The sequence below is a fragment of the Leptonychotes weddellii genome, chromosome 11 (assembly GCF_054177405.1).
Source record: "Leptonychotes weddellii isolate Sample4059 chromosome 11, ASM5417740v2, whole genome shotgun sequence".
In the NCBI taxonomy this organism is placed as follows: Eukaryota; Metazoa; Chordata; class Mammalia; order Carnivora; family Phocidae; genus Leptonychotes; species Leptonychotes weddellii.
In genome coordinates this window covers 8,992,893-9,020,775 of record NC_138379.1, presented here as the reverse complement: position 1 = coordinate 9,020,775, position 27,883 = coordinate 8,992,893, and the positions used below count along the sequence as shown (strand labels likewise).

Genomic DNA, 27,883 nt, shown 5'->3' with positions numbered 1-27,883 from the left:
GCTTGGGACTTCTCCCTCGCTGCTGCCCTCCCCCCCTCCCACCCGCCCGTGGGTGCCACTGCTGAGAGGGTGCCCTCGGGACCTGCCCGCTCCCGTTCCAGCTCTGAGGCTCCCACCCAGGGTACCCAACCCGCGGGGCCGCCTCTGTCCGTCTTTTCCCTTCTCATGGGAGGAGCCCCCGCCAGCCAAAGGCAGCAGGTGCTTCCACAAGACGTCACCCCACGCCACCCTCATTTGGTGCCGGCTTTTCTCCCTCGCTGGAGGGTTGAGGTGGGGTGCTGGTTCACCACCCGTGGGCTTGGAGTGACACTTCCCCACCTTTCCAAAGGCAAGAGTGAACGAGCAGGGCAGTCTGGGGGAGACTGAGACAGCCTTTAATCAGGAAACCTCAGGGAGGGAGGCAGGATGGCTGGTGGCACAGTCCCAGGGGAATCCCAGGCCCTCTCCGACTCTTCTCCTCCAGAGCGGGGAGCTCAGCAGCCCGACCTTCCTCAAAAGACAGGCCGGCCGTGGTGTCCAAGGAGGATACTGACCATGGAGAGTGCCGATTACCTGCTCTCACAGCACGTTCCAAATGCTTCTTGGGGACAAGGCTGCGTGGGGCCCTGGGGACTTTCCATCCCTCCAGGAGCCTTGCAGAAGTGAGCGTCGGGTGTCACTGGCCTCATTGGCCCCAGAGCCTCCCCGCCAGCGCCCAGGGCTGCTGGCCGTTTTCTCTGTCTGGCGTGTCCCAGGCACGGCCCTGACCTGGAGGCCTGCTTACCCGGTGGACTCGTCCTCCCGTGAGGTCCCCGTGGCGGGTCGCTGGGGGCTGGAGCTGGCCGTGGCTGCGAGGGCTGCAGAGAGTCTGGAGGTGGCGGGAGAGAGTCTGCGAGGCCTGAGGAGGGTGGCGGCGGTCTCTGAGGGGCTGGGGGCCATCGTGGAATGGGCTGAAGCTTCAGTCAGGACAATGGCAGACAAAGAAGGCCTTCTGGTCACTGTCTGGGCCCCAGAGGCTGAGGCTGAAGGCTCTGGAGTAACAGGAGGAAGCCTAGGAGCCCCAGGCGGGGCTGGAGGTAGAGTGGAGGCTCCTGGAGGGATCGAAGGCCCTGGTGAGGGCTGGGAGGCCCCAGGCTCCCCTGGGAATGTGCCCCCAGGCCCCAAAGGGGGTGAGGGTGAGGCCTGGGCTCCTGAGGGGCTCGTGGGTAAAGTCTGTGCGTTAGACAGGTTCATTCTGAGATGGAGCTGGAGGACGTGGAGCACCGACTTCTGAGGCAGCACTGCTGGGGGGCCTGGGCAGGAACTACAGTTCACCGGGGCCTCAGCATCTCCACGGGCACTCCGAGCTGCTTTGCCGACCTCCACCGCCTTCCTCTCTGGGCCATCTAGAGAGAGGTGGAGGAAACAAGATGCACTGGGGTTCTCCCGATGGCCGAGGTGGCCCCAGGACGAGCTGCACGGGGAGGGACAGGGGCTGCTCACACCTGGTAAGAACCAGTGGCCCCTGCCTCCAGGGGGAGACCAAAAAGGAACCATGAGCAGAGGGAAGCAGTCCGCCAAAGTCACTCTGCCAGGCCTTGGCTGTGTGACCTTGTATGAGGCGCATAACTCCGCTGGGCTTCTGCGTCCTCATCTGTAAAATGGGCATCCTAACAACTCACAGGGCCACTCTGAGCACTGACTGAATGGTGCACGCGGGAAATCCCAGCCCAAACCCGGATGTTAACCACGGACTTGGGCTGATAATCCTGCGCCAGTGCGGGAGGCTCACGGATTGTAACAAATGTCCCATCTGGCGTAGGCTGTTGTTAGTCGGGGAGGCTCTGCCTTCGCTCACTTTTGCTGGGAACCGAAAACTGCTCAAAAAAAATAAAGTCTATTGAAAAAAATAATTTCTTTTAAGTCTCAGCCTGGAGCCTGGCACATCATAAGGGCTTGATATATGGGAGGAGAACAAGCAGAGGAAGAGGCTAGGCACAGAGAACATGGGGCGGGAAGAAGCACAAGAAGGAAGAGTGTTGGAGAAAGGTATATGATCAGGAAGAGACAGATGCTGTCAAGCCCAGAAAATCTGGAATGGACTGTATTTTAAAAATTACCTGTAGGACGGTCACACAACTCTGAACCTGCCTGAAGGCATCGGATTGTATACTTTGAGCGTGTGAATTGTACGGGATGTGATCTATACCTCAGGAAAACTGTGACTTTTATGAATTATCAAAAGGAAATAATTTATATTCTAGTGCAACAAAAAGTGCTTTCTCCTTCTATGGAGCTCTTGTTAGGAAGAGGCACGTGCGAACGTAGCCAAAGCAGTGTGTTCCAGGAGAAGGGGCCCGGCTCTGCACCTCACCTCCCTGGGCCTCTGTTTCCCCATCTGGAAGCAGCAGAGCACAGGGGAAGGAATCAGAGAGACCTGGGCTTGAGCCCAGCGCCGCCAGCTAGAGTGCAGCCTTAAGACAGAAACCTAACATCTCTGAGCCTCCATTTGCCCATCTGCAAAATGGAGATATAATCACAGCTGAGGTAACACGGGTCACACGCTCCACACGCGGCCTGGCATCTTAGCTAACGATTAGTCTCTGGACTAATCAGGGGGAATAATCACCATCGGCTTGCTGAGGAGTCTGTGGTGGGTTAAGTGAAGCAAGATCTACAAAGTGCTCGATGGTTCTCAAAACAGGGCTATAGGGGCTCAGGATGCTTCCAGCCCCCTCAGTCCTGACGGCAGCTCTTCTTCAGCCACGGACCTGAAGAGCGACCCTAAATATGGAGGATCCTCTTCAAAAGGCCAAAGGAGTTAAACAGGTATTTTATCCAAGAGGAAATCCAGGCCACAAATCAGTAGAAAAATTCAATGTCTTCCTGGAAGTTTAAAAAACATAAAGCAGGGGCACCTGGGTGGCTCAGTCGTTAAGCGTGTACCTTCGGCTCAGGTCATGATCCCAGGGTCCTGGGATCGACCCCCGCATCAGGCTCCCTGCTCAGCGGGGAGTCTGCTTCTCCCTCTCCCTCTGCCGCTCCCCCTGCTCGTGCTCGCTCTCTCTCAAATAAATAAAATCTTTTTTAAAAAAGAAGCATAAAATAGCCACATTTAAGGTACTTTATGGACATGTTAAATCAGAAAAATTCAATTCAAGACACACAGCGTAGAGTTGGTGGGAGTATGGGGAGCCAGCTACATCATGGTGAGTTTCCTGTTTCTCGAGGACACTGCTCGGATGAGGACCCCCGTCTGGTGCCACTCTGTCCTGCCCCAGGAGGTCCCACACCGCTCCCAAAGCTCTACCACCCAGTACTCCACCTGCTAACCACAGGGCCCCAACCATGTGTCCTCACCACATGCTGGCTGTGTGACCTCGGGCAGAACACATTCCCTCTCTGAGCCCGGGCTTCGCACATCCAGCCCTTTACAAGGGCTAGGTTTCTGGGAAGAAGAGTAAAGTGCAGGAAGACACAGAGAGGCTTCAGGACCCAGAGGCCCACTTACCTGGGCAGGAGGGACAGCAGTCCCCGGGGGGCCCAGAGGGGTCGGAGCAGGCCCGAGGGCAGGGGACCTTCTCACAGCTCACCTCTCCCAGCTGGGGAAGCACAAGCACACACATGAGGAAGCCCAGATCGTCTCCCCTCCTGTAACAGTGCCCCTAGGCGCCTCTTCCACCCACAGAAAGATCCTGGGATGGAGGCTGACACCGTAGGGCTGCTTTAAGGAACCCACAAAGAGGGAGGATACCATCAAATCCAAAGGCATTCTAGCTGCTGTTTAAAGTTGGGAAGGCAGGAGGAAGATGGGCTTCCGTGGCCTAAGGGGGCTCAGAGTTTCGCAAAGGGACAAAAGGCAAGCAGCAGTCCCCTGGCCGGGCCGCTCCCGAGTCCCCAGGCCCAGCTTACCTGGCATGTGCACTGGGTACAGGGCTCATCGTCCAAGGTGAACACCTGGCCGTTCACCACCTTCCTTCCCTCGTAGTTGCAATCTGCAGGGGTGGAGGAGACCAGGCCGTGAGCCAAGGCCTCCCCGGGAGCCTGGGACACAAGGCAGCGGCTCCCCCACTCACCTCTGCACACCGGGCAGCACTCCCCATCAGGGTGGAAAGGGTAGGTGCAGGTGATGGGGCAGTCCACAGGGGAGCAGGCCACGGAGCCCAGCTGCATGACACAGAAAACACACGAGTCCCTTTGTTCTGGGCTGCCGATGGGACACTCGGGAAGGTTGGCCACAGAGCCACTGAGTGCCCATCGGAGCCCCCGTGGTGCGGGGACAGGTTCATTCACTCAGTCAAGAGTCTGTCTTCCTGACAGAACGCAAGCCCCATAGGGCCAGGGGCCTGGCCTTGTTCACGCAGCTCATCTGTCAAAAGGCCCCAGCGGAACAAACCCACGAATTACCCGGGAAAGGTGAGCACCAAATACCAAGGAGAGAGAAGGACCCAGAGCCTGAAGCTCCCCGAAGCACGTGAGTGAACAGGCCCACTCAGAGGCCGAGACGTTCGGCGCTAAGTTCCTCTGATCCCGCAGACCTGTCGCTTGCCACGCTGCGTCCTGACCCACTGTAAGCAAGAAGCTCCACCGGCATCAAACGTTTCCAGCAACACAGGCAGGAAGGCCTTTCTCCCCCATTTTCCCAGTCCTAAACAATACAGACAATCCCATATGCTTTTTCAGACTGAGAGGCAGTCTGGCTTCGGGGCAAAGTGCACCTCCGAGAACACGGCCTCGGGATACCAGGATTCCATTCTTGGCACTTCAGCAGACTAGCAGCAGGATCTTGAGGGAAGAATGACTTCTTGCTGTGCCTCATTTTTCTGACCCACAGATGGAAAGGAGAGTGGCTCCCACCTCACAGGATTCTTGCAAAGATTAACTGAGCTCATGCAAGGAAAGGGCCGAGCCAGACTGGCACACGGTAAGAGCTCCATCATGTGAGTCTGAGACCGCAGCTCAGAGTCCTGGGCTGGAGTCCCTCATTTGTGCTCTCAGGGAGCACTCCCACGCTATACTATGAGGAGCCCCCCAGATGCCCTCTGGTCACCCAGAAGCAGAGGACTTTTGCCATGCAGGCTTAAAAACGATTTCTCTGGCCCTGGGTAAAGATTCACCCCAGGCAGGGCTAGAGGGAGCCAACCTTCCCCGTGACCCAGAGTGACCCTTCTCATGAAGGGCTCTGGATTGCGCCTCCAAGGTCCAGGAGCTGGTGTCAGCCCCTGGGGAGTCTCCACAGACAGGGGTCAGGGCTGGGGGGGCCGTACCAGGCAGATGCAGCTCAGACACGGGTCCAGCACGGACGGGAAGGTCTGGTTGTTGTAGAAGATTCTGCCTGTGTAGGTACAGCCTGCCAGAGAGAGCACGGGGGTGAGCGCCCGCCGGGCAGGTGGCCGGTGACCAGGCTCCTGCCAAGGGCTCAGGTCCGAGAGCTTTCTGGGTAGCAAAGGTCAGGCCAATTGCCTCCCCAGGCAGTCACCCTGGGTTTGGGGAAGGGACAAAACACAGGTCTGGACTGGGTGCCACCTCTTTTTTTTTTTGCCCTGGATTTAGCAGAGGGATCAGAATGTTTCCACTTCCAGGGAAGGGAGTGTTTCCTCCTCTGCCCCTCCCTGGGCAGGATCAGGCCAGAGGGGCTGGCCCAGGCACCACTGCCATCCTCTCTGCTCTTTCCCCCCCAGTCACTCAGCCAGTCCCCACCTTCCAGAACATTCCCCCACACCCCTCCCCTGGGCTTCCCCAAGCCCACTGAGGTCTGATCTGAGTATTGCCACCTTGATGACATTTATCACATCCTAGGAAGCAGAGAGCAGGTGATAGGACAACAGGGAAATGTTTTAGAACATCTGTATGTTATTTGTTAGATACAGACACATGTTATAGACCTGGGACATAGAGACAGAGACACTTCACGAAGAGAGATTAGAAAAACAAAACCACGAGGCTAAAAGTGATAAGGGGCCCTTTTTAATTGTTTTTATTTTTGCTTTCTGTATGTACTTCAATAAAATGTTACTTCTGAAATTATGGAAAAGCGGAACATTAATATAAAAAAAGAAAGCAGCATTGTTATGTTCTCTCACTGTTCCCTGATTGTTTCACAGAGATGGTTCCTTGGTCCCCCCACCCGGGCTGGAAGCTCAGCGTATCTCCACATCTGCTTCTGGCACCCAGACAGGGCCGGCCTTGGGCAGACGGCTTTGTATCTCTGAAGCCTGCGTTCATCATCTGTACCACGGGCTGGCCCCGTGGGGCTGCGGGGATGAAGCTCGTGTGGTCCATCCTTTGCACAGAGGAGCCTGGTGCAGGACAAGCCCAGAAGCAGGGGGAGGGGGGCAGGATCCTGCCAAGAGGAGCAGGGGGTGCTGGGCAGCCCCCCAAGGAGGAAATTACCTGCAGAACAGTCCGGGCAGCACTGTCCAGGGATCCGAATTGGGTGAGGGCAGGAGTCTACGCAGTCTGTCCTCTTGCAGCTCACTGAGCCATCTGCCTGAAGGAAGGAAGAACTTCACCAAGACCCCACCTGTAACACCAGGCCCCGCCTCCCTGCCCCACTCCGCCCTCCCAGCACCCCCCACCCCCAAGAAAGGGCAGTGCTGCAAACTGGCCGAGGCTTGCCATGATGGGAGGTGGCAGGTCCCCCACAAAGAGGACCGGCTCCTGGGGAAAGGGGGTGTGAGCCTTCCACGAAAGCCTCCCTATCTAAGGAGAAGGAAGGTCAGAGAGGGGTTTTGGTCTCCGTGGCTTCCTGTCCCTCTCCAGCACCAGCCAAATCTCACCACCACCCCATCCAAATTCTTTCGCTCAGCTTTTGCCTGGAACCCTCGCTCACCCCAAACCTACGGAGTACCATAAAATCCTATTTTTATAGAAAACTATTCCACCGGAAATGTCTATTTCAGAAGACAAAAGCACCACATATGGTTTCTTTCTTTTTTTTTTTTTTTTTTGGTCTAAGACTCTGAATGTTGATGAAGATTTTGTGTAGCTTTCTCATACTATGAGTGCCCTGGATCAGTCATAAAGGGGAAAGGCAGCGGATATGCCCTCCTCCCAACTGTAATTCCGATGAAACGCTTCCAAGTTTTGCAAGGGTCTAAGGCTTTTTCACAAACGGTGCATCCGAGACACTCGAAGGCCGTGACTCTTACACACCAGTGTGCACACAAGTCACCCGGGGGATTAAAATGCAGATTCTGAGTGTGGAGGTCTGAGTAGCCAGACCTCTGGATCTGGAGATTCTGCACGTCCAGCAGGCACCACTGGGGCACGGACCTCATTTTGAGAAAGAAAGCTCTAAGCTCCAATGGACTAAAGGCTCTTCTAAAGCAGAAAGGAAAGCGAGCGTGTACTTAAACAATGAGCTGTAACCAGTGTTTCCTGGTAAGCGGCTGTATTTGCATCTGGCCCATCTGACTCTAAGACCCGCGCACCGTCTCCTTATCCGTTTCGGATGAGCTGAGGTCACAGATTCAGGTCATGAAGGAAAAACCCTGCAGTGTCGCAGGAAAGGCCCGAACCACGGAGCCTCAGGTCATCCCACTCCTTCAGTTATCCGTGCCCAGGGAAATCCTACCCTTGGGACCCCTGACTCCTCCCAAGCAGCAGGTCACACCCCCTTCTGTACAAATGGAAGCTGCCGGCATAGGAGGGAGAAGGAGGGCAGGCTGAGGTGGCCCAGCTTCGGGCGCAGCAGGGAGGCCTGGCCAGGAGGGCCCGGTCAGGGCCGAGGGGTCTGCTCGGGGTGAGGCAGGGACAGCCGGAGAGGGGAGCAGCTGAAGGCGTGCAGGTTGCCATTCACCTGGCAGATGCATAACTCACAGGGGTCACCGGGAGACCAGATCTGTCCGATCGGAAACTCAACCCCGTTGTCGTCCAGAGAGCAGCCTGGCCAGGGGACAGTGAGGGAGAAAGCGCGGGTGGGCACAAGGGCCGAGGAGGGCCCTGAACGCCTGCCCAACCTACAGCGTGCCTGCCACCCAAGGACAGCCGCCTCGGCTCACTCCCACCACAGAGGGTCCCCCAGAGCGTCCATCGCCCCACCTGCTGGGCCCAGGGGCTGCCTGCAGCTGCCGATCCAGCTCCAACGTTTAGGGAGTTTTCCCCCCAGACACGTGCCCAGTCCACACAGGCAGCCTCACGCAAACAGATGCTTACCTCAGAACCCGTAAATGCGCACTTGCACACAGTCGCACAAACACGCACCCTCCCAGAGACATACGGGAGCAGATGCCGCTCCCACACACACAGACACGCTTCCAGAAACATACACAGGGTCTCAGCAGGTGAAGCGCCGCCGCCCTCCTGGAGGGCATCCAGGCCCCAGGTGGGGCAGAGGCCGGCATGCAGGGCTGGGGGCCCTCACCTGTCATGGGTGTGGGCTCCCGGCAGGCGAAACAGCACTGTCCAGGGCCCAGCCACCAGTCCTCTCGGGGGCAGTCCAGGTCTGGACATGGTGTGAAGGAACATTCTACCTCCCCATTCTGAAAGAGAACCAAGGGCACAGGCCAGTGAGGGCAGCTCCCCAGCCTCGCGCCGTCTGAAAGCTAAAGAGGAGGCTGGCAAGCGGCTGTCACCCTCCTAAAAGTGACAAAGAATCTGCGGGGGGTGGGGGGGAGGAGTAGGAGGAGTGGGGGTGGGGTGATGTGGGGGAGGGGGGCAGGAAGTAGGGGGGAAAGGCTGGGAGCGTGTTCTGGGATGTCCCGGCTGTTGGGCTGGGGGTCCCTGCCTTCCCGGGCTGCAGCCCCAGCCCCACTTCCCCTCACTTCAGCAACAGCCTCCTGCTCTCCCTCCAGTCTGCCCTCACTCTGCGGCCGGAGAAAGTTCTCGTGCACCAGTGGGATCGCATGGCTCCAAACCTAAAACCCATCAGCAGCTCTGCCAAGCCCAGAGCCCTCAGCCTGGCCGGCAAAGCCCTTCATGACTGAGTCTGAGGTAGAGGCCATGGGGCCCCCTCCTCCCCAAGACCCCTTCCCCTAAGTACTGCCCTTGGCTGACAGGGGATGGGCCCTCCAGGTACCTGGATGGTTCCTTCTCCCCCCACTCCACTCTCCGGGAGCAGAGAGAACATATACAACTGACTGATGCCCAGCTCCCTGGCCTCTGGGCACAGCCATCTCTGCCATGCAACTCACTCCAGAGCTCCCTGTGGGATCAGCCTGAGACCCCGTTGTCCCCTGCCTGTCCCGCTTCCCTGGCTGGCTTCTCCTGAGAATCTTCGGAAAATCACTTACATGCCCCAGGCCCTGTTTCTCGGACCCCAACCCAAGCACCATCCCTGTCTGCAGCGTCTTCTCCTGCCTGATTCGTCTCCCACATTCTGCGCCCCAACCAGAAGGGACACCTTCAGGCCCTGACAACAGGCCACGCGCTCTCACCTCCTGCCATCTGCTCATGCCAGGCACCTGCTCTGCCAGGCACACCTGCCTCGGATCCTCTTCTAATAAATCCCTCACCCCTCAGATCTCGACTTAGCACCTCTCCCTCCAAGAAGCCTTCCCCTCCAGTCAGGAGCCCTAGTCACCTGCCCATGGCCCACCTAGGCTGTGGGCCCCCTGAAAGAGGGGACTGGGGCTGTCCTGTGCTTAGCTGTGTCCCCAGCACTCAGCATTGCTCCAGGCATACAGTAGGTGCTCTATAAATAGTTCTGCTGAAGGGTGAACTTCATGGAGACTGTGGGTAGCCCTTGGTGAATGCAGGTCCCCATAATGCCTTTGCTGCCTCAGTGTCCCTTCTGCTGCATGGCAGCTCCTATTCTCCTGGTCAAGGCATGCTAGCGAAGGCCTGTGCCCGGCCTCTCTCCTACACCCACCTACCTGGCAGACACAGGTGGTGCACTCGTCACCACCCCCACTGAACACAGCCCCGTCTGCGTACCACCGGCCGTGGAAATAGCAGCTCACTGCAGGGGAGAAAGGGAGAGGCAGCTCAAGGTCTGTGGGCTGGGGCAGCTAGAGAGAAAGGGGAACAGTGGGTCAGGGGGGCCCTGGGGAAGCTAACACACTCCCACCATGCTCCACAGCATGCACCACGCTCAGGGAGCCAACCACTCCCCTCCAAACCCTGACACAAACTAAGCTGCTGCTTAAAAACTGATGGAGAATGAACCACACGTAAACTAAGATCCTTAACCAAAAAGTGAGGGGACTTCCTGAATCACTAAAAAGTAAGAGAAAAGCAGAAATGAAAAGAGACTGCCCCAGGGGTTCCTGGGTGGCTCAATTGGTTAAGCATCTGCCTTCAGCTCAGGTCATGATCCCAGCGTCCTGGGATCAAGTCCCGCCTTGGGCTCCCTGCTCAGCAGGGAGCCTGCTTCTCCCTCTGCCCCTCCCCCTGCTTGTGCTCTCTCTCTCTCTCTCTCTCTCTCAAATAAATAAATAAAATCTTAAAAAAAAAAAAAGGAAAGAAAGAAAGGAAAAAGAAAAGAGACTGCCCCAGATGCCTAAGACAAGGTCTGGCGCCGAAGCCATCCCCTGGAGACCAGGAGAAGTCAGTGAAAACCTCTAATCCGAGGATCCCCCCACCGAAACAGTCCGCAAGCTAGCCCAGCCCCACCTGGCTTAGTCAGACTGCCCTGGGTTCAAATCCCAGCTATGCAACTCAGTGGGGAGGGATTTGAGGCAACATCCTTAATTTCTCTAAACCTCAGTCTTCCCATCTGTAGAATGGGGTTGATAAGAGCTGATAACGGTTACTACTTCATAGGCAGTATATTAACTATTCAAAAATGTCTTAGCTAAAAATAACATTTAAAAGTTAAGAAAAACATTTTTTTAAAGAACACCAGCTTTGCAAGCAGGTAGGCTTGATTTCAAGTTCTGTTCTTGTATTAACTGGTTGTACGTCTCTGGGCAGTGACGACCTCAGTGAGCCTCGGTTTTGTCACCTATACAATGGGGCTATGAATAGTACTCCCTCGAGGCTGAGCCACATGGATTCAATGAGATCAAGGGCTGGCAAGCAACAGCACAGAGCCGTCAGGGAACATTCGTGATGATGATGAGGTCATCCCAGGAAAAGAGAACCACATTTTTAACAAAGGACCAACTCATTAGTGGGGAAGGGGAGACGCCCTCCCAGCCTCAAGACAGAGCCATGCCAAGGGTGGACTCACACCCCTTCCTGGCTGTGTTGAAGGCGCCCCCTGGGGCGGGGAGCCCTATCTAGCATCCAAACCACTGTGCACATAGTAGGTGCTCAATTAAACTGGTACTTTGAAATGCTCCACTTGATCTGAGTTTCTTTCTTTTTTTTTTTTTTTTTATTTGAGAGAGAGAGAATGAGAGGCAGAGAGCATGAGAGGGAGGAGGGTCAGAGGGAGAAGCAGACTCCCCGCCGAGCAGGGAGCCCAATGCGGGACTCGATCCCGGGACTCCAGGATCATGACCTGAGCCGAAGGCAGTCGCTTAACCAACTGAGCCACCCAGGCACCCTTGATCTGAGTTTCTAAAGCAAAAATCAATCCCTATCCTCTGCTCCGCTCACCCTGCTCCCAAAAACACACAAAAGAGCTAAACTACCCCCCACCCGACCCCCAAAGAGTCACTGACCTGGAACACAAGTACAGCAATCTGACTTCAGGGAGGTCTGACAGGGGCCGGGAGGACACTCAGGGGAGATGCAGGACACATTTCCGGCCTGACGAGGGGAGAGATGGTGCTGGGTGGGGGCAGAGGGGAGGAGGAGAACCAGGCCCTCCCACCCCTCAGCTCATTCCCTATTTCAAGCCACTCCTCAGGTCTCCTGCCCAACCCCAAAGCCTCCTAAAGGAAGCCATCCAAGATCTCTGAATGCCACCACGGTGACAAGGACAGTGTGCAGGGACCCAGGTCCTGGCGTTTACTACGGTGTGCTGAGAACATCCTCCCACAGCATACAGAAGCTCTGGAAGGATGCCGGGGAGAGGCGAACAGAGGTTACTCCACCGGAGACACCTTCCTGTGCATCTGAGTTTTGAACCAGGTGACTCTATTGGCTAGTCAAAGAATTAACTTTAAAACTAAATTTCAAAATTTGAAATTAAGGCAAAAAAAAACCCCACAAAAAAACAAAAAAACAAAAACCCTCCTCTGGAGCCAGCCAGAGCTGAGAAGCAGTGTTTGCTCCTCCACTGAGTCATGTGACTTTGGCCAATGTATGTCAGCCCGCTGAGCCTCAGTCTCCCTATCTGTGAGGAGCTGGAAATGGCACCTCCATTGGGGCTTGCGGAGGATTCGTGCCACATGACCCACGAAAGTGCTCGGCCGCTGCGTATGCGTGGCACCCGAGGGGGGGCTCGGTAAAGGATGGTGCTCATCGTCTCCATGCCCCGCCCCCTGCCTTCCATGGCGGCCGCCGCCCTTCACCACCAGGCCAGTGATGGTCAGAGGGAGGCAGTGAAGGGTGGGAGGAGGAGCCCAAGCCATGGATGCAGAGAGACCTCGCCTCAAAGCCCAGCTCATGCCTCCGTTTTTTCATCTGTAGAACAGGGACAGGAAAGCTGACCCAGACGAGCTGCCAGGAGCCACGGGTGAAGTGACAGAAGAAAAGCCCCAAGCCCCGAGCCTGGTAGCACGGAGTGCTCCTCATCCAATCTGTGGGACAGCACCTGGCCGTGTCCGGAACATAGTAGGTGCTTAGTAACTATTCTTAGAGAAGCAAATTGGCCTACAGCAAAATAATACTCTTAACAAGCTGAGCCTGGTAATAAGCCCCCTCCGTCCCAAATGTGGATACCTTTATTGTGCTGGCAAATATTTTGCCTGGAGGGAAAAACAGCCTCCCTGGTGGGAAGTTTCCGAGGGAGTTCCATCACCTCCCCTTCCTAGACAGATGGACCCTGTTTGCCTGCTGGCTCTTCGCTGCTCAGCACAAGGCTCCTCGACTCCACAGACTCCCACGCCTTTAAATTCGACAGGTTCCGCCCAAAATCCACAACCTGGGAACTGTCCCTCCATTTGACAAGCTCACCTTTAACAAGCTCATCTTTCCCTCTTCCTCTAAAACCCCCAAAGGTTAGGAAAATACCCGCAAGGCTTTGGGGCTCTTGTGATGCTCACCAGGCAGACACACACGGTGCAGTTCTCGTTGGGAGGGGAAAACACGTCCCCTTCAGCTCGGATGACGCCACTGTCAAAACAGCCTTTGAAAGACAAACAGGAGTGGAGGCATCAGACCTCTTCAAAGTAGAGGAAGCTTGAGGTCTCATTACTTTTCCAGGCGTAATGTACCTGGAACTTTCTCTCACCAGCCAGGACGCCCCAGGCATGGCAGATCCAGGTACCCAGGACTGTGCTGTCCTAGGACCCCTGGAGAAGTAAGCAGGAGACACCCGCAGAAGATGGCCCAGGAGGGTTCCATTCATGTCTGTAAACCCCGGACTCTATTGAGAACATGGCATTTTATTCCCATATGGCAAGAAAGGCAGCCAGGCAGCCCTGGGTTCAAAAACCTGGTCTGTCTGTTCAGTTAACCTGAGTGACCTTGGACATGTCACTTAACCTCTACGGACTCAGTTGTCTTTACTGTAAAATGGGAACACTACCACGTGCCCTGCAGGGGCCTTGGAAGGATCCACAACCTCACATGTCAGGTGCCCAGCCATTCACATTCAGGGCTCAGTATATAGTAGGAACATGGCAAAAGGTCACGATTATCATTAAGAAACCACTACGTCTATTCTCATTCTAACCCTTCGGAAGATGTCTTCACTGCAGCATCTTATCCCCAGAGCTTCAGAGAACACAGAATTTCAGGCCCCTCCCCAGATCTACGGAATGAGAAGCTGTGTTTTAACAAGATCCCAGGGATCCCCCTGTGGAGTGAGTTTGAGAAGCTCTGTCGAAGGACTCGTGAGGATTTAGGGTCTGTATCCCAACAGCAAGGGGAAATAAGTGAAAAACTGTAAGCAGGTTATGGGAGTAAATTGGAAAGGGGACAGACGGGCGCCTGGGTGGCTCAGTCGTTAAGCGTCTGCCTTCAGCTCAGGTCATGATCCCGGGGTCCTGGGATCGAGCCCCGCGTCGGGCTCCCTGCTCGGCGGGAAGCCTGCTTCTCCCTCTCCCTCTCCCCCCGCTTGTGTTCCCTCTCTCGCTGTGTCAAATAAATAAAATCTTTAAAAAAAAAAAAAGGAGCGAGGACAGAATTTACAAAGGATTACTCTCCTGGCTGTAGGAGGAGAGTTGGGGCAGGGTACGGGGACTGCTGGGTAGATCTGGAGAAACTCACTGAATGAATGAATGAATGAATGAATGAAGCTCAAAAGGATCCCCAGAAGATGAAAAGTTCCCCCTGAGGGATACCACAGCATACACCAGTGGTTCTCAAAGTGTGGTTCCTGGACCAGCAAGAGCAGCATCACCCGGGATCTTGTTAGAAATGCAAACTCCTTGGGGCGCCTGGGTGGCTCAGATGGTTAAGCATCTGCCTTCGGCTCAGGTCATGATCCCAGGGTCCTGGGATCAAGCCCCACGTCTGGCTCCTGGCTCTGCAGGGAGCCTGCTTCTCCCTCGCCCTCTGCCTCTCCCCTGCTCATGCTCTCTCTCTCTCTCTCTGTATCTCTCTGTCTCAAATGAATAAATAAAATCTTTAAAAAAAAAAGAAATGCAAACTCCCAGGCCCTGCCCACACCGGATAAATGAGACCCAGAAATTAACCTCCAAGTGATTCTAATGTCCCCAAAAGTTGGAGAACAGCCTTTCAGCTGCAGAAGGGCTGGGGAAGGGAAGAAGTCGGACCATGTGGGGAACTCACAGCCTTCCCCAGACCAGCTCCCACCTGTACACGATGGGCAGCACCCCCCATCTTTGGAGGGAATCGGGTGAGAACAAGCAGCTTCACACGTCACCTTTTCACAGGTCACCTCCCCGTTCTGGAAGCAGAAGCAGGAGTTCCAGCCATCACAAGGCCCCGGACACCAGACCCGGGCAGGCCCCCCCAGGATCCCTCCCACCTACCTGACACCAGCACTGGGAACACCCAGGCTCTGTCCAGCGGCTCCCTGATTCATACATGGCTCCCAGGTGCCAGCAGGCAGAGGACCCCGGTGCCATCTGTGTGGCTGCTGGGCCCTTGGGCAAGGGCGGGGTCACCTCCTGTAATCGCGAGGGAGGTCCGAGGGTCCCCAAGAGGGAGGCACCAGGCACGGGGGTGGCCACCAGGGTGGCCAGCAGCCGAGTTGGGGCGGAGGGCAAGGATGTGGGTGGCACAGGGGTGGGAGACAGCAGGCTCGTGGTCCTGACCCCAGGTGGGGGCCCCGGGGCCCTGGAAGGAGGGCTGTGTCCGGGGGAGAGGGCAGGCCGGCCCGCCTCTGGGGGCAGCAGAAGCATCTTAGGCGGGTGCTGCAGGGGTTGCAGGATGGCCGATGGGGCCAGCACGGCTTTCGGGAAAGCTGAAACGGAAGACCAGGGGGCTTAAATGCAGCTCCTCCACCACCAGTCACTGGATGTCTCTGGACCAGTTTCTTCATCAGCAAAACGGGTCTAATACCACCAGTTCGACCCAAGACCACGGGGGCTGCAGTGACGATCGCACAAGGGGGATGGAAAAGCACCACAGGAGCAGGCTCAAGTGACAGGTTGGGAGTGGGTCCCCTGCTCCCGCCCCCCTCAGATGTGGCTTCCCAGGAGGGCATGCTGAGGTCGGGATGAAGGAACAGTCTGGGGAAAGCTTGCCGTGGACTAGAAAGAGCATGCTCAGTATTTAGATGACCTTGTACGCATGTTTACGGGCGCACTGCTGACGTATGTCAGAGTGAGCTGACCCCACACCGTCCAAAGTGTCCCTGGGAGCCCAGGCTCCCGGACTCCTGTCACATGCTCCTCTATCATTTGTTTTCCCGTTTTACCATTTGCAAGAAAACAAAAGCGCTAGGGAAACGGTAAAATGACAAGGGAGGATGAGGATAAAAAAGTGGAAGGCGTAAATGAGAAAGTGAAGAGTTGGAAATAACAAGATGAATTGAAAAAGAATGGATGGAAAAGGAAGAAGGCCCAAGGCCGGCAGGGGGCGGGGCCTGGGAGGGCCGGGGGCGGGGCCTGTGTGTGAGAGGGGCCCGGGAGGGCGGGGCGGGGCCCGAGAGGGTAGGGGTGGAGCCCGGGAGGGCAGGGGCGGGGTCTGGGTGAGCCAGGGGGGAGGGGGTGGGGCCTGGGTGGACCGGGGCGGGGCCTAGCGTTGGGTCGGCGCCTGGGTAGGCGAAGGCAGGGCTGGTCGCTCACCTTCACAGGACACGCGATCAGCTCGGAGCCTGAAGCCAGGTCGGCAGGTGCACAGGAAGCTGCCCACGGTGTTATGGCAGGAGTGGTGACAGACTCGCCTCTCCAGAGGCCTCCGACACTCGTTTACATCTGTAGGAGAGCCTCGCTGCCAAAAGCTGCCTTGTTGGGGCGATCGACCCCTTCTTCCAACATCCCTAAGCCCAGAAAGCTGGGGAAGTCTCCTTGCCATGTTCTTATAGGGTCCATCCCTGCCTCAGGGTGTGGGACGTGACTCAGACATCTAGGAGTGGGGCTGAAATCCCTTTGGAAGGTTCATACACCCAGTTGGCATTTAATGGATGCACCAGTGACTCATCCCCCAGCACTACCCAGCGATGGTTACGCCCTGGCTGGTGGGGATGAGCCCCGCTGGGAATCTCATCTCCAAACCTTCCACCTTCCCACGTGTGGGTAGGGGATGGTGTGGCCCCTTCTGAAAAAGAGTCTCAAGAATCGTTGCACTGCTCAAGGTAGGCTTCGAGACAAATACCAAACTCTGCCAGAACAAGGTCTGTTTTCAGGCCCATGGGACCCCGCCTTCAACCCATGAGCCAAGCTTAAGCCAAACATGCCAATCCCTTTCTGGAAATTTCCGCTAATGGGCTGAGAAAACAGGGGTCTCCTTCTAAACCAGAGGAACCAAGACATAACATGCTTTATTTACCAAGGGGAGGAAAGGCAGCCAAGAAAATGGGTGAGCAGAGAGGAATCCTTGGGGCGTATCTGGGAGAGGGGTGGAAGAGAAACATAACAGGATAAAAGTGGCACGTGGCCAGGAAAAGTCCAAGACAGGGTCTTCCACGAGGAGCCACGCCAACCCCAGGGAAAGGCAGGCTCTGAGCAAAGGCTCAAGTGCTTACAGGCTCCAGGCGGCCAGGAGGCCCAGACCGCTGGCCCTTCCCTGTCCCTGGGCTCGCCCTGCCCATCTTCCTGACGGGCATCCTAAGTATGAAGACGACAGGGTCCCCCCACCTTACCTACACAGGAGTGCCGGTTGCCATGGAGATGGAAGCCTGGTCTACAGGAACACCGGTAGCTGCCTATGCTGTTTTTGCATCTCTGCTGACAGGGGGTCCCGAGGCATTCGTCAGTGTCTGCAAGGGACCAGGGCAAGGCTGCAGCTCATTTCCCCATGGAGTGTCAGAACCGTGTGCTCCCCTCTTCCTCTCCCGTTGCCATCCCCTCCCCCACCCAGGGCCGTGGGAGACCCTCCTAACCCCTCCTTTTCTCACCACCCACATTCAGCCTATCAACGAAGTCCTCTCTGGGTCAGCCCTCTTCTCTCCATCCTCACTGCCCTACCCCAGCCTGGGCCATCTTTGCCTCTGGTCTGGAGAAGAGCAACAGCTTGATGCATCTCCCCGTGCTCCTCCCAAGCCTTGTGCTACAGTGTCCCGGATAATCTGACCGAACATCCGGGCCACTCTCTGCTCCCACAGGCATCGATGCCGCACCACAGCTCACAAGCCCTGGACGGCCTTTCCCACCTCCTTCCCTGTCCCCCACCTTTGTTCTGCCACCTTCCAAATGCACCATGTTCTTGTGGGCCTCCCTCTTTGCCCATGTTCTTTTGTCTGCCTGGGATCCCTGTCCATCTTGTCTGGGGGAAAACTCCTACTCATACCTCAAAACTCAGCCTCTATAGTACCTCCTGTGTCAAAGCTTCCCCATGCCATTGTTTGAAATTGTGAAAAACTGGAAATAATGTATATGTCCATCAGTAAGAGAAGAGTTAGTCCACTGTGGGATCGTTGCACTGCAGAGCCCCAGGCAGCAGTTAAAAAAAGCAAGGCCAGTCCATTTACCCTGATGTGGAGAGATCTTCAAGACAGATTGCTGAGAGGAACAAGCAAGCAGAGGCTCAAATCCCAGCTCTAACATGATCTTGGGCAAGTTACTTAATTTCTTTAAGCCTCAGTGTTCCTATCAGGAAAATGGAAATAAACAGTACCAGCCTCACAAGTTCATTACGAGAAAGAAATGAGAAAATGCATGTAAAGTGCTTAGCACGATGCCGGAATCCAGCTCTGCACCTGTTAGCTGCTCATCCTATCTCTGTGAGTGTGTATGTGTGTGTACACGTCGTGGGGATAGGCAGGGAGGACATGCATCAGAGCAATAACCAGGTGCTAGGGTGAGCTGTGTTCCCCTAGATGCACATGTTCAAATCCTAACCCCTCATGTGATGGGATTTCGAGGTGAGGCCTTTGGGGAGTGATTGGGCTTAGATGAGGTCTTGAAGGGGGCTCCCTCATGATGGGAGTAGTGCCCTTATAAGAACAGCCCTCAGAGCTTGCTCTCTCTCTCCATGAGCACACAGCATGGAGACCGTCTGCAAGCCAGGAAGGGCTGTCAGCCGAAAGTGAACGGGCTGGCACCATGACCTCGGGCTTCCCAGCCTCCAGAACCGTGAGAATAAATTCTGTTGTGTAAATGGCCCAGTCTGTGGGATTTTGTTATAGCAGCCCAAGCAGACTAAGACATCAGGGTTGTTCCCGTGGGAGAGCGGAGCGCAGGAGTAGCAGAGAGGGTCTGGAGGTAGCCATTTTTAAAACTTATTTTACAATTTATGACTATTTCAAACAATAGAAAACAATACCACGCTTTCACGGGGGATCTTTTGCCTTATCTGCCTCGCTTCCTTCTGTAAGTAAAAGGCATCTTCAAGGAAGGGGTAATTATGTTACAAGATCTCCCTCATCCTGCTCACTCAGGAGCAGAATCCTTCTCTTCCTGGGGCTCCCCCAGCACTTACCCCTCACCCCAACGTCCTCCTGCCCCTCCCCACCAGATGGGGCAGCCAGGTCGCCAGCAGGGCAGGTGGAGCTAATGAAGGCAGTGGGTGAAGGACCTCTCCCATGGCCCTCCCTCATCTCAGTGGCCTCCTCCGTCCTGCCCCTGGCCCTCCCCTAGGCCTCTCCCGCCCTATCCCTCTACCCTGCAGAGCCAGCTCAGAGCAGGGGCCCTAGAGTTGGACATGCCAGGATTCAAGCTGACCCCAGCGCTTCCTGCTGGAATGGCCTTGGGTGACCCTCAGTTTCCCCATCAGTAAAGCAGGGAATGATAACAGGATCTGCTTCGGGGGACCGGGAAATGCAGTAATGCATGGAGCGCACACACGTTGGGCTGGGCGGGGCCGCCATGCCTTCGACTCTGAGCCCAGCCGCCGCGGCAACGGCATCATCATTACCTGTCCCCGGGCCACTCACCTTGGCAGCTGTGGCGGTCGGCAGCCAGCTGCATGCCCGGCCCACACTCACACACAAACCCGCCTTCTGTGTTCACGCACTGGCCCTCGCAGGAGGCGGTTAGGCATTCATCGATGTCTGCAAAGAGAGAAAGTATCCTTGCACAGACCACTCTGCACGTTGTTTGCGTACAGGGGAAGAAAAGTGACCCCACAAGGACGCTGTCCCCAAGCAAAGCCTGCCTTCAGCAGGGGGGAACCACCACCACCCCCCGACACACCCGAGGAAGAAAGACCAGGCACCACCAGGAAAGTCATCAGCCATGAGGGAACCACCAGAGAGCAGAGGCCGAGGGGCCAGGCTCCTTCTCTGTGACCCACACAGACCAGAGGACAGAGAGGACGGCTGAGACAGAACCATTTCCAATGGCCCCACCGCAGGGCAACCCTAGCAGGGCAGAGGGGAGTGAGCAGGAAGGCTGATTCAATTCCATTAAGTGCTTATTGAGCACCACCTGTATGCAGCAGATCTGAGGAGGACCGCTGAGGACACAAATGTGACCAAGACATGGCACAGACTCTCTAACTGGTTACAGTCTGATAACATTAAGAGCCACGCCACATGCCCACGAGGCCAGGGGAACCGCCTGGAGGACAGATGGGCAGAGGACCAGGAGGCACTGGGAGGAGAGAGAGCCTGAGGAGCTTCCTCCCGCCACCAGGCTGGCCAGAGCTGAGGTTCCTGCTGGGGCAGCGGGAGGCTGGAGCAATGGGTTGAGGCCCAGCTGTGGAGTGCCGAGGAGGCCCTGAGGCTTCTGCCCAGGGTGGGGTGACTAGATCCAAGCAGTCCTTTGGGGAAGTTCAGGACTGTGGGGTGAGGGGCGCCACCGAACAGAACTCCCCACCCTGGTTTCACGGCCTCCCTTCTCTAAGAACCACGGCGGCTCTCAAGGACCTACAAGATCTGTGTCTCCCACCCCCCGACCCCATGCCTGCCGGACACCATTCTCCCCACTTGCTCTCCCCACAGCCAGCCCCTTGGGACCACACCCACCACCTCTAGAAGCCCACCCTGACTAACCCATCCCACTGGGATCCCTCATGGTGGTGCCCCCCCGCCCCCGCCTGGGGCTAGCTTTGACATTGTTCTCTGGCTGTCCCCAGTTCCGGTTTGCCTCAGCAACAAGAAGTGTGTGCAGAAAGTGCTCCCCAGGAAACATTCAGGGGAGGATGAATTGCTTCAGCCTTCCTCTGATGTTGCAATGAGCCCCGAGCACCAAAACTCCTCAGTGAGACCCTTGACCCAATGGTTCTCCCTCTGGGAATAAGGAGAGAGGCTGACGAGAAGCCTCTTTACTGCAGCCTTTACTAGGAGTAGTGAAACCCTGCAGAGAACCTACAGACACGGCCGCAAAAAATTATGCCATAAGGACTAGTCCCCCCCACAATATAAAGTGAGAAAAAGAATAAAAACTCTGCATAAGGTATGAGCCCAATTTATAAAACACACAGATATGCACACCTAACACACACACACACAGGTACACACACTCACAAACACACATCCAGGGAAAAGGGCAGAAGAAACAATTTCATTTTAGTAACAAATATCTCTGGGTAGGGACTTTGGGGACACGTTAGTTTTCATCTTCTACCCTTCTTTTACTTCCCAAAAGTTCCAAAATAAGTTATTTTTTACTTTCATGTGTGCGGAAGAAACATTATTTTTACCAAGTCAAAACTCAAAAAAAAAAAAACCAAAAAACCAAGGGTGGGGGCTTCCTTTCAGCTCTCTGGAAAGATATGCAAGAAACTGGTCCCAGTAGCTGCCTGTGAGGACGGTGACAGACTTCGCCTGTAAGAACGTTTTAGAATCCCAAACACACAGCACTTTTACAAAATAAGTATTGAGGTTGGCTTTCCTCGTCTTTCAAACATCACGATCCCAAGGGAGCTTTCCGCGGTCAACCCACCTGCAGTGCCGGTTATCCGCCCCTCCGTGGGCCCGGCTCCCGGCACCTGGCCAGTTACGGCCCCATCACATGGGACCGTGCTTATCCTGACCTGTCTCCCCTCCTCCTGTTCAGAAGCAGGGACCAAGCCACCACGCGTCACCGCAGTCCCTAGCTCAGTGCCTGGCCCATAAGAGGTGCTCATTAGCAGAAGGGGCCCATTTCTTGGGTTTGCCTGCCTCCCTGCCCACGCTCCCAGCAGAGCTCGGCCTCGCTCGGCCTGGCCTGCATCTCTCCGGAGACTGTCCTGGCAGGATGGACAGACGGATGGAGGAGGAGACAGAATTCCAGCCCGCCGCACCCCCCATGGCGCCCAGGTCTCTCACCAGTACACCTGATGCCGACAGCCGTCTCTGTCATGGAGAAGCCCACAGGGCACACTCGGGCCACCTCCTGACAGCCGCCATGATTACAGGTAAGGTCACAGCCGTACTCTCCACAGGGTCCGTGGGCTTCTAAAACAGGCACCACACCCGTGAGCACACCACACGCCGCAGTGCCCGCCACCCCCACCTCACCGGGGCTCCTCCTAAATCCTGCTGGGAAGGTGGCCCTGGAGGCTTAAATCCAGCTCTGGCACTTACTAGCCAGGTAACCCTGGGCAAGCCACTAACTTCTGTGCCTCAGTTTCCTCATCTGTAAAATGGGGATGAGAAGGTCTACCTAAGTGGGTTGCTGGAAGATGATATTCTAAGTAAGACAAAAGCCCAGTGCCTGGCACATAGTCGCAGCGCCAAAAGAATTCTTCCCATCAGCCATGGCCCAGCCCCGGTTACCTGGGCAGGTGGCTCCTTGCTCTCCATCCTGGCAGGAACAGACGTTGGGAGCAATGCAGATGCCACTCCCACAGCCAAAGGAGCAGAGGGCTGAGAGGAGAAATGCAGGTGAGGGAGTGGGGGCCCTACACAGGCCAGCCCAGGGAGCCAGCGCCCTGCTGGGGAGGGTGTCTGGGGCATGGGAACAGGCACTTACGCAGGGTGCAGTGCCCGCTGCCCACGGAGGGGGCCCAGCCAGGGCAGCAGCCACTCCCGAAGCCCGAGAGGCAGACGTGGGGGCCCAGCCGGCGTCTAGGAGAGAGGAGAGAGCACTTGCCACATTTCTGTTCTGGGTGAGGGATTGGCCTGCCGTGCAGTCAGTAAGTCAGTCAACAAACAGTTCTTGAAACCCACCAGAGGGGCAGTGGGAAGTTCCCAAAGAAAAATGACCCAGACTCTCCTGGAGGCAGGACAAAGACAAAGGTGTGAGAGAACAGACAGCAGCCTCCTACAGAGACCTGCCATGTGAACACGGAGCAGAGTGGCTGGGGGAAGGGGGGGCGGGCAGCCTCCTACAGGGACCTGCCACATGAACATGGAGCACAGTGGCTGGGGGGGGTGGGGTGCTCAGAGGGGCCTCAGCACTGAGGGGGAAAGATAGCAATAGATGAAGAGCCCCAGGCATGGCTGCCATAGGGCCTTTGCACTTGCAGTTCCCTCTATCAGGAAGGTTCTTGCTGAGAAATGTACCCAGCTCACTCCCTCCTTTACCCAGGTCTCTTCTCTGCTCATGCGCCTTCGCAGAGAGATCCATCTTACCCACCGTTATCTTGCTTTATTCTTCTTAACACTTACTTCCTGGGACCTTACATTACTTATCAATTCGTTGATTCGTTCATTGTCTGTCTCCCCTCTCATTCTCTGAGGAGCAGGGCTTCATCCTTTTTGTTTCCCTCAGTGTCCAGAGCAATGCCTGGCAAATAGCAGGTGCTCACTAAATGGCTGTTGAGGGAAAGGTTGAGAAAGGAAGCCAGCAGAAAAAGGAGGAGGGCAGCCCCAGGGGAGCCAGAGATGTCATTCCCCAGGTGTGGGTGCCAGTAAAGGGGAGCCAGAGTGCCCGACACTGGGTGATGCATGGCAGAAGAGCCATGAACGAGCCACTTTCCCCTCCCCCAGGGGCGCTGGGCAGACAAAGACCCAGGTGATAACAAAACAATGTAACCAGTGCCCCACAATGGGACAGGCTTTGGAGTCCCCAGGAGGGTCAGGGGAGGTTTCCTGGAAGGCCAGGATCTGGGCTGAGACAGGCAAGAGAAGGAGCAAGCTGTGGGAGTGGAGAAGGGGAGGGAGCAGCAGGTGCACTGCCCAGACTGGGTCGGAGGCGGTGACTGGAACTGGTCCTGTGATGGGCTGGGCAGAGTGATGGAGTCCAGCCCGCTCTTAACTGGGAATCCTGGCACCACGGAAGAGGGACAAGAAAACCCTCCCCAACTGTGCGCTCCCCCTGCTGGGAATATCCTGCCGGTCAGGCAGTGTACGGAGCATCCCCCAGGTGCCAGGGGCGGCAGCAGGCCCTGGGGGACAAGGATGGCGAAGGCAGACTCGCTCCACTCAGGGAGAAGAGCTGTCAAATGTGACAAGTACTCTGGGAAGGAGAACTGCGGGCACGTGGCAGCACAGAAACACCTGCAGCAAACTGTGCCTGGAGCCTCAAAGAGACGTTTCCTTCTCTGAAGTCATCACAGAAGAAGCAAGGAAGCGGGGCCCTGGGGGGTGGGAGGTGCCGGCAGCCGCGCTGTGTCCCCACCGCCCCGGCTAGAGCCATTATGGCGGCAGCCTGGGAAAGCGGAGCCCGCAGCTCCTTCTCAGACGGGGCTCCGGAAGGATGCCCCGGAGGCTGGTGGAGCCGCACCCTCGGGTGGGCGGGGGCCGAGCGCCCCAAGGAGCCTCCTCGGGCGGGCGCTGACGGGGAGACAGGTGGCTGGAAGGCTCCGAAGCGCCGCGGAGCCGGGCCCATCTGGGCAGGAACTGGCGGTGGCTGCGGAACACACGCGCGAGCTGCGAGCCCGGCGGGGCCGCCCCCCTGCGCGCCCCCCGAGGCGGTGGCCGCGGGCCAGGCCGCGCGCTGACACCGTGTTCCCTCGCACGGAGCATCACGCACACACGCGCTCGCGGCCCGCGGCGGCCCGGCCTTCGCCGGGAGGAGACTCGAGGGGAGGGTGGCATCCATCGGGAGAGAGCAAAGGGGCAAACACCCCACCCCCGCCCGCGCGCACACACAGGCGGAAAGCGAAACGTAACCCAGGGAGAGCCCGGCGGTTCCAAGGTCCACGGCGTGCGTGCAGCCTGGACGCAGGGGAAGCCCCCAGCCCCGGAGCGGCAGCGCCGGCCGGGGAGGCCCGTTCGCCAGCGACGGCCAGCCGCTCCGGAGACCAGGTGGCACGTCCCGGGCTGCCCTCGCCAGGGGTCCACGCCCCAGGGCAGACTCAGAGGGGCTCACGCAGCGCCTGGATCTCCAGCACCCCCCCGCCACCGGTCCTTGCCAGGACAGCTCCCGCCCAGAGCACAGGCTGCTGTCTCTTTGTCCGGACCCCCTGGGCTGCGCCCGCGCGCGGACAGCGCCCCGGAGGGGAGCCCCGGCCGGCGGCTGCCGGCGGCTCCCGGGAGCCCCTCTGCCCCACGCCGGGTGCGCCCCCGCGACGGGACAGGGGAGGGGCGCGAGGCGCTTACCTCTCGGCCGCGAAATGCCCGGGCGGCTTCCTCCCGGTGTAGCCGCGGGCCGGGGCCCCCGGCAGGAGGAGCGCGACGCAGGCGGCCCGGAGGAGCAGCAGTCCGGCCCACATGACCGGCGGCGGCGGGTCCCCCCGGCTTGGCTGGGCTCTGGCGCGGCGCGCGGGGGAGGGGGCTGCCGGCCCTCGCCCCTCCTCCTGGCGCCGCGGGGAGCGAACCAGCGAGCCCCGAGCTGGCACGCGGAGCGGAGCAGGGGGGCTGGGGACTCCGAGAGGAGGGGCCGGGGGCCGCGAGGAGACGCGGCGGACGGCTGGGGGGGGGTCTCTGGCACCTCGGAGCGAAACACACAAAAGGTAGCGCCGCCCGCCGGCCGGTGGCCTCTTGGGGAGGCGCGGAGCCCGGGGCGGGGGCAAAGATCAGGGACCCCTGGGGGCGGGGTTTCAGCCTCGGCCCACGCCCCCTGCCCGGGTTTGGGAGTCGGCTTCCTGCGAAGGGCTGTGGGCGTCAGACTGAGGCCGGGGGAGGAAGGAGACTGCCGGAGCAAGGCTGGTGCTGGAGGCTGTGCGCCCGGGGAATTGCTGGTCTCGGTGGAGCCGGAGTTGCCAGCGTTGTCCCGAGAAGGTGGGACGCTGGGTCATTTCGTTGCTGGGCAGTTCTAGGCTGGCTCCCCGCCAGCCAGCAGCAGGTCTGCACACTGGTCCTGGGTGTGCGGGTCAGTGGATCCACCCCTGGCCAGGGGGCACTAGCGGGTCTTGAACCTAGAGGCTCCTCTTTGCCCCCTTCTGCAGCTGCCCCAGGTCACAATCAGAGACTGGGAGGCGGGGAAGTGGTGAGCAGGTGGAGGAAAATCGGGATCATCCAGTGGGAGAAAGCGGGAAGGATGACCCTCTGCCTTGTGTAGGAATCCTCCCTAGGCACCCAGATCCTTGCTTAAACACTTCCAAGGATAAGGAACTCACTACCTGTCAAAAGGCAGCCCAAGCCAGTTTTGAAAAACTACATTTGTCAGCAAGTGCTTTTATTTCTCAGCTTAATAACCCCAGTTCCTTTGGTTCTGCCTCTGCAGCTGCCCTCCCACTGGCTACCTTAGGCTGTCACTGAGCTCCTTTACACTGGTGACCACAAATGACCATGGGGTGCCAACAATGGTCTGTCTGGACTCTAGCTTCTTTCCTTCCAGATACCATACTTTTATTAACACAGCCTAATAGGACTTGGTTTTTCTGGCAAACGCATGATGCTGGTGGTTCATAACAGTCTCCACTGGAGGTGTTTCTGGCTGTCACCCTTTTATGTTGCTACTGTTGTTTCCTAAACACAAGTGGCTTACTAAGGCAATCTCCCTACCTGAACCTGTGTGCTTGAGCTTTCCCAGACGTTCAGATTTAGGCCCATTATCTCACCTTGTTAGTCTTGGTCCATCTTCTAATTTAAGCAATACATCCTCAGCAAGTAGATCACCAAAATACTCTGTATCATGAGTGCAACTTTCATACGTATGTCCATCCTGAGTCCTAAGGACGCTCAGGCTCCTACAGAATCTTTCTTTTATGCCTTAAACATACAAAGGCTCACTTTCTCCCTGCGCTGCTCATGCTGAATTCCTCACTGTTACTTAAAAAGTGTTTCAAGGGGCACCTGGGTGGCTCAGTCGGCTGGGCGTCTGCCTTCAGCTCGGGTCATGATCCCAGGGTCCTGGGATCGAGCCCCGCGTTGGGCTCCCTGCTCAGTGGAGCGTCTGCTTCTCTCTCTCCCTCTGCCTGCCACTCTGCCTACTTGAGCTCTATCTCTGTGTTTCGGTGTTTGGGCACCTGGGTGGCTCAGTGGGTTAAGCGTTTGCCTTCAGCTCAGGTCATGATCCCAGGGTCCTGGGATTGAGCCCCACATCGGGCTCCCAGCTCAGTGGGGAACCTGTTTCTCCCTCTCCTCCCCAGCTTGTGCGCTCCCTCTGCCAAATGAATAAATAAAATCTTTATCCAAAAAAAAGTGTTTCCGTGTCCACATTGTTGAGAATCTAGCCTTGATTTATTCAAGAATAGGGATAAACACAAAGCCCTTCCTTCACTTGAGCCCACAAAACCTACCACACCACTGCCCTTTATCTTTGCTACCTAGGCCACCACTCAATGTCAAACAGGTGCTCCTTCCTGATACTAGAAGCCCCCCACAAATGCTCAACACAATTACGCTGGACAAAAATTCCCTTTTACACACCTGTCCCTCCTCATGGCAATCCTCTCCCACACTCTGGCACACCCCGCCTACCTCCTCCCTGAACTCCGCTACTCTTTCCGCCCCCCCCCCCCCCAACAACCTCATCCCCGCCTCAGGCTCACCGGGAACTACAGCAGGGTTTGCTCCAGACTGGTCAGTGAGCAGCGGGCATAGCTGAGATGCAACTTTGTCCTTGAAGAAAATCCTCATTTTCCCTCAAGACAAACTCAGGATATTTAAGACTTAGCAAATTCCTACTGGTGAATTTCAAAAGAAACACCTCTCTAAATAGCCCCTGGCATTTCCTTCCTTCCCCTGATGGTTCCTTTTGACTTAATGGCATTCACCTTGCTCCTCTTAGAATGTTTGCTTCTTTCCCTTGGTGTTTGCTCCTTTTTGCCTTTTGTTAGACCTTGAGGCTTCTCAAAGTTTGAGCTCTGAGAGATTCTAACTTAATATTGTTCATCTTCAAGGACTGGTTTATCCCCTGGTTACAGCTCCTCCGTGTTTCCTCCCCACTTCTGTGGCCTGTGGCTTCTCCGTAACAAAAGGGACCCTCCACTGAGGGTGGAGGATCCAAGTTGTTGTTGGCTGCAGAAAGGCAGCCTCTGGCTTGTGACCCTTCCAAATGGTCATGTGATGAGTCAGTGTTTCTATTATTCTCCCAAAGGTCCATTCGTGCAGAGGCCTGGAGTAAGCGGCTCATCAGCGCCTACATGGAAAGGAGCCATTCCAGCTGGCTGCAGCAAAGCTCCAAGGGCAACCTTTCACCCCTGGAGAGGTGATTAATGGTTT

General features: G+C 56.8%; 1 protein-coding gene across 2 annotated transcripts; it reads right to left on the bottom strand.

Moving 5' to 3' along the window:
- Positions 1 to 351: 351 nt before the first annotated feature.
- Positions 352 to 26,661, bottom strand: VWCE (von Willebrand factor C and EGF domains). Of its 2 annotated transcripts, none has more exons than XM_081798030.1 (20): positions 24,875 to 26,661; positions 22,362 to 22,456; positions 22,166 to 22,255; positions 21,716 to 21,844; positions 19,400 to 19,516; positions 17,168 to 17,284; positions 16,152 to 16,280; positions 14,892 to 15,325; positions 14,713 to 14,806; positions 12,996 to 13,078; positions 11,508 to 11,595; positions 9,774 to 9,859; positions 8,324 to 8,441; positions 7,760 to 7,845; positions 6,352 to 6,448; positions 5,226 to 5,308; positions 4,035 to 4,125; positions 3,871 to 3,953; positions 3,470 to 3,560; positions 352 to 1,364 (listed from the first exon to the last, which is right to left on the bottom strand). In XM_081798030.1, the coding sequence occupies exons 1-20, from the start codon at positions 24,985 to 24,987 to the stop codon at positions 760 to 762; spliced, it is 2,829 nt and encodes a 942-aa protein (XP_081654156.1). In that variant the 5' UTR covers positions 24,988 to 26,661; the 3' UTR covers positions 352 to 759. The 2 variants fall into 2 exon arrangements, with proteins under 2 accessions (XP_081654156.1, XP_081654157.1); XM_081798031.1 differs by lacking the exon at positions 352 to 1,364 and adding an exon at positions 1,524 to 3,040.
- Positions 26,662 to 27,883: the final 1,222 nt, after the last annotated feature.

Bases quoted from the DNA above. Each gene is read 5' to 3' on its own strand.
- VWCE (XM_081798030.1), bottom strand. From the start codon at position 24,987: ATGTGGGCCGGACTGCTGCTCCTCCGGGCCGCCTGCGTCGCGCTCCTC. The intron at 6,449-7,759 runs GTGAATGGCAAC...TCCTTCCTTCAG, and splicing joins GTGAGTTATGCATCTGCCAG to GCAGATGGCTCAGTGAGCTG. The intron at 3,954-4,034 runs GTGAGTGGGGGA...CCACCCCTGCAG, and splicing joins GTGCTGCCCGGTGTGCAGAG to ATTGCAACTACGAGGGAAGG.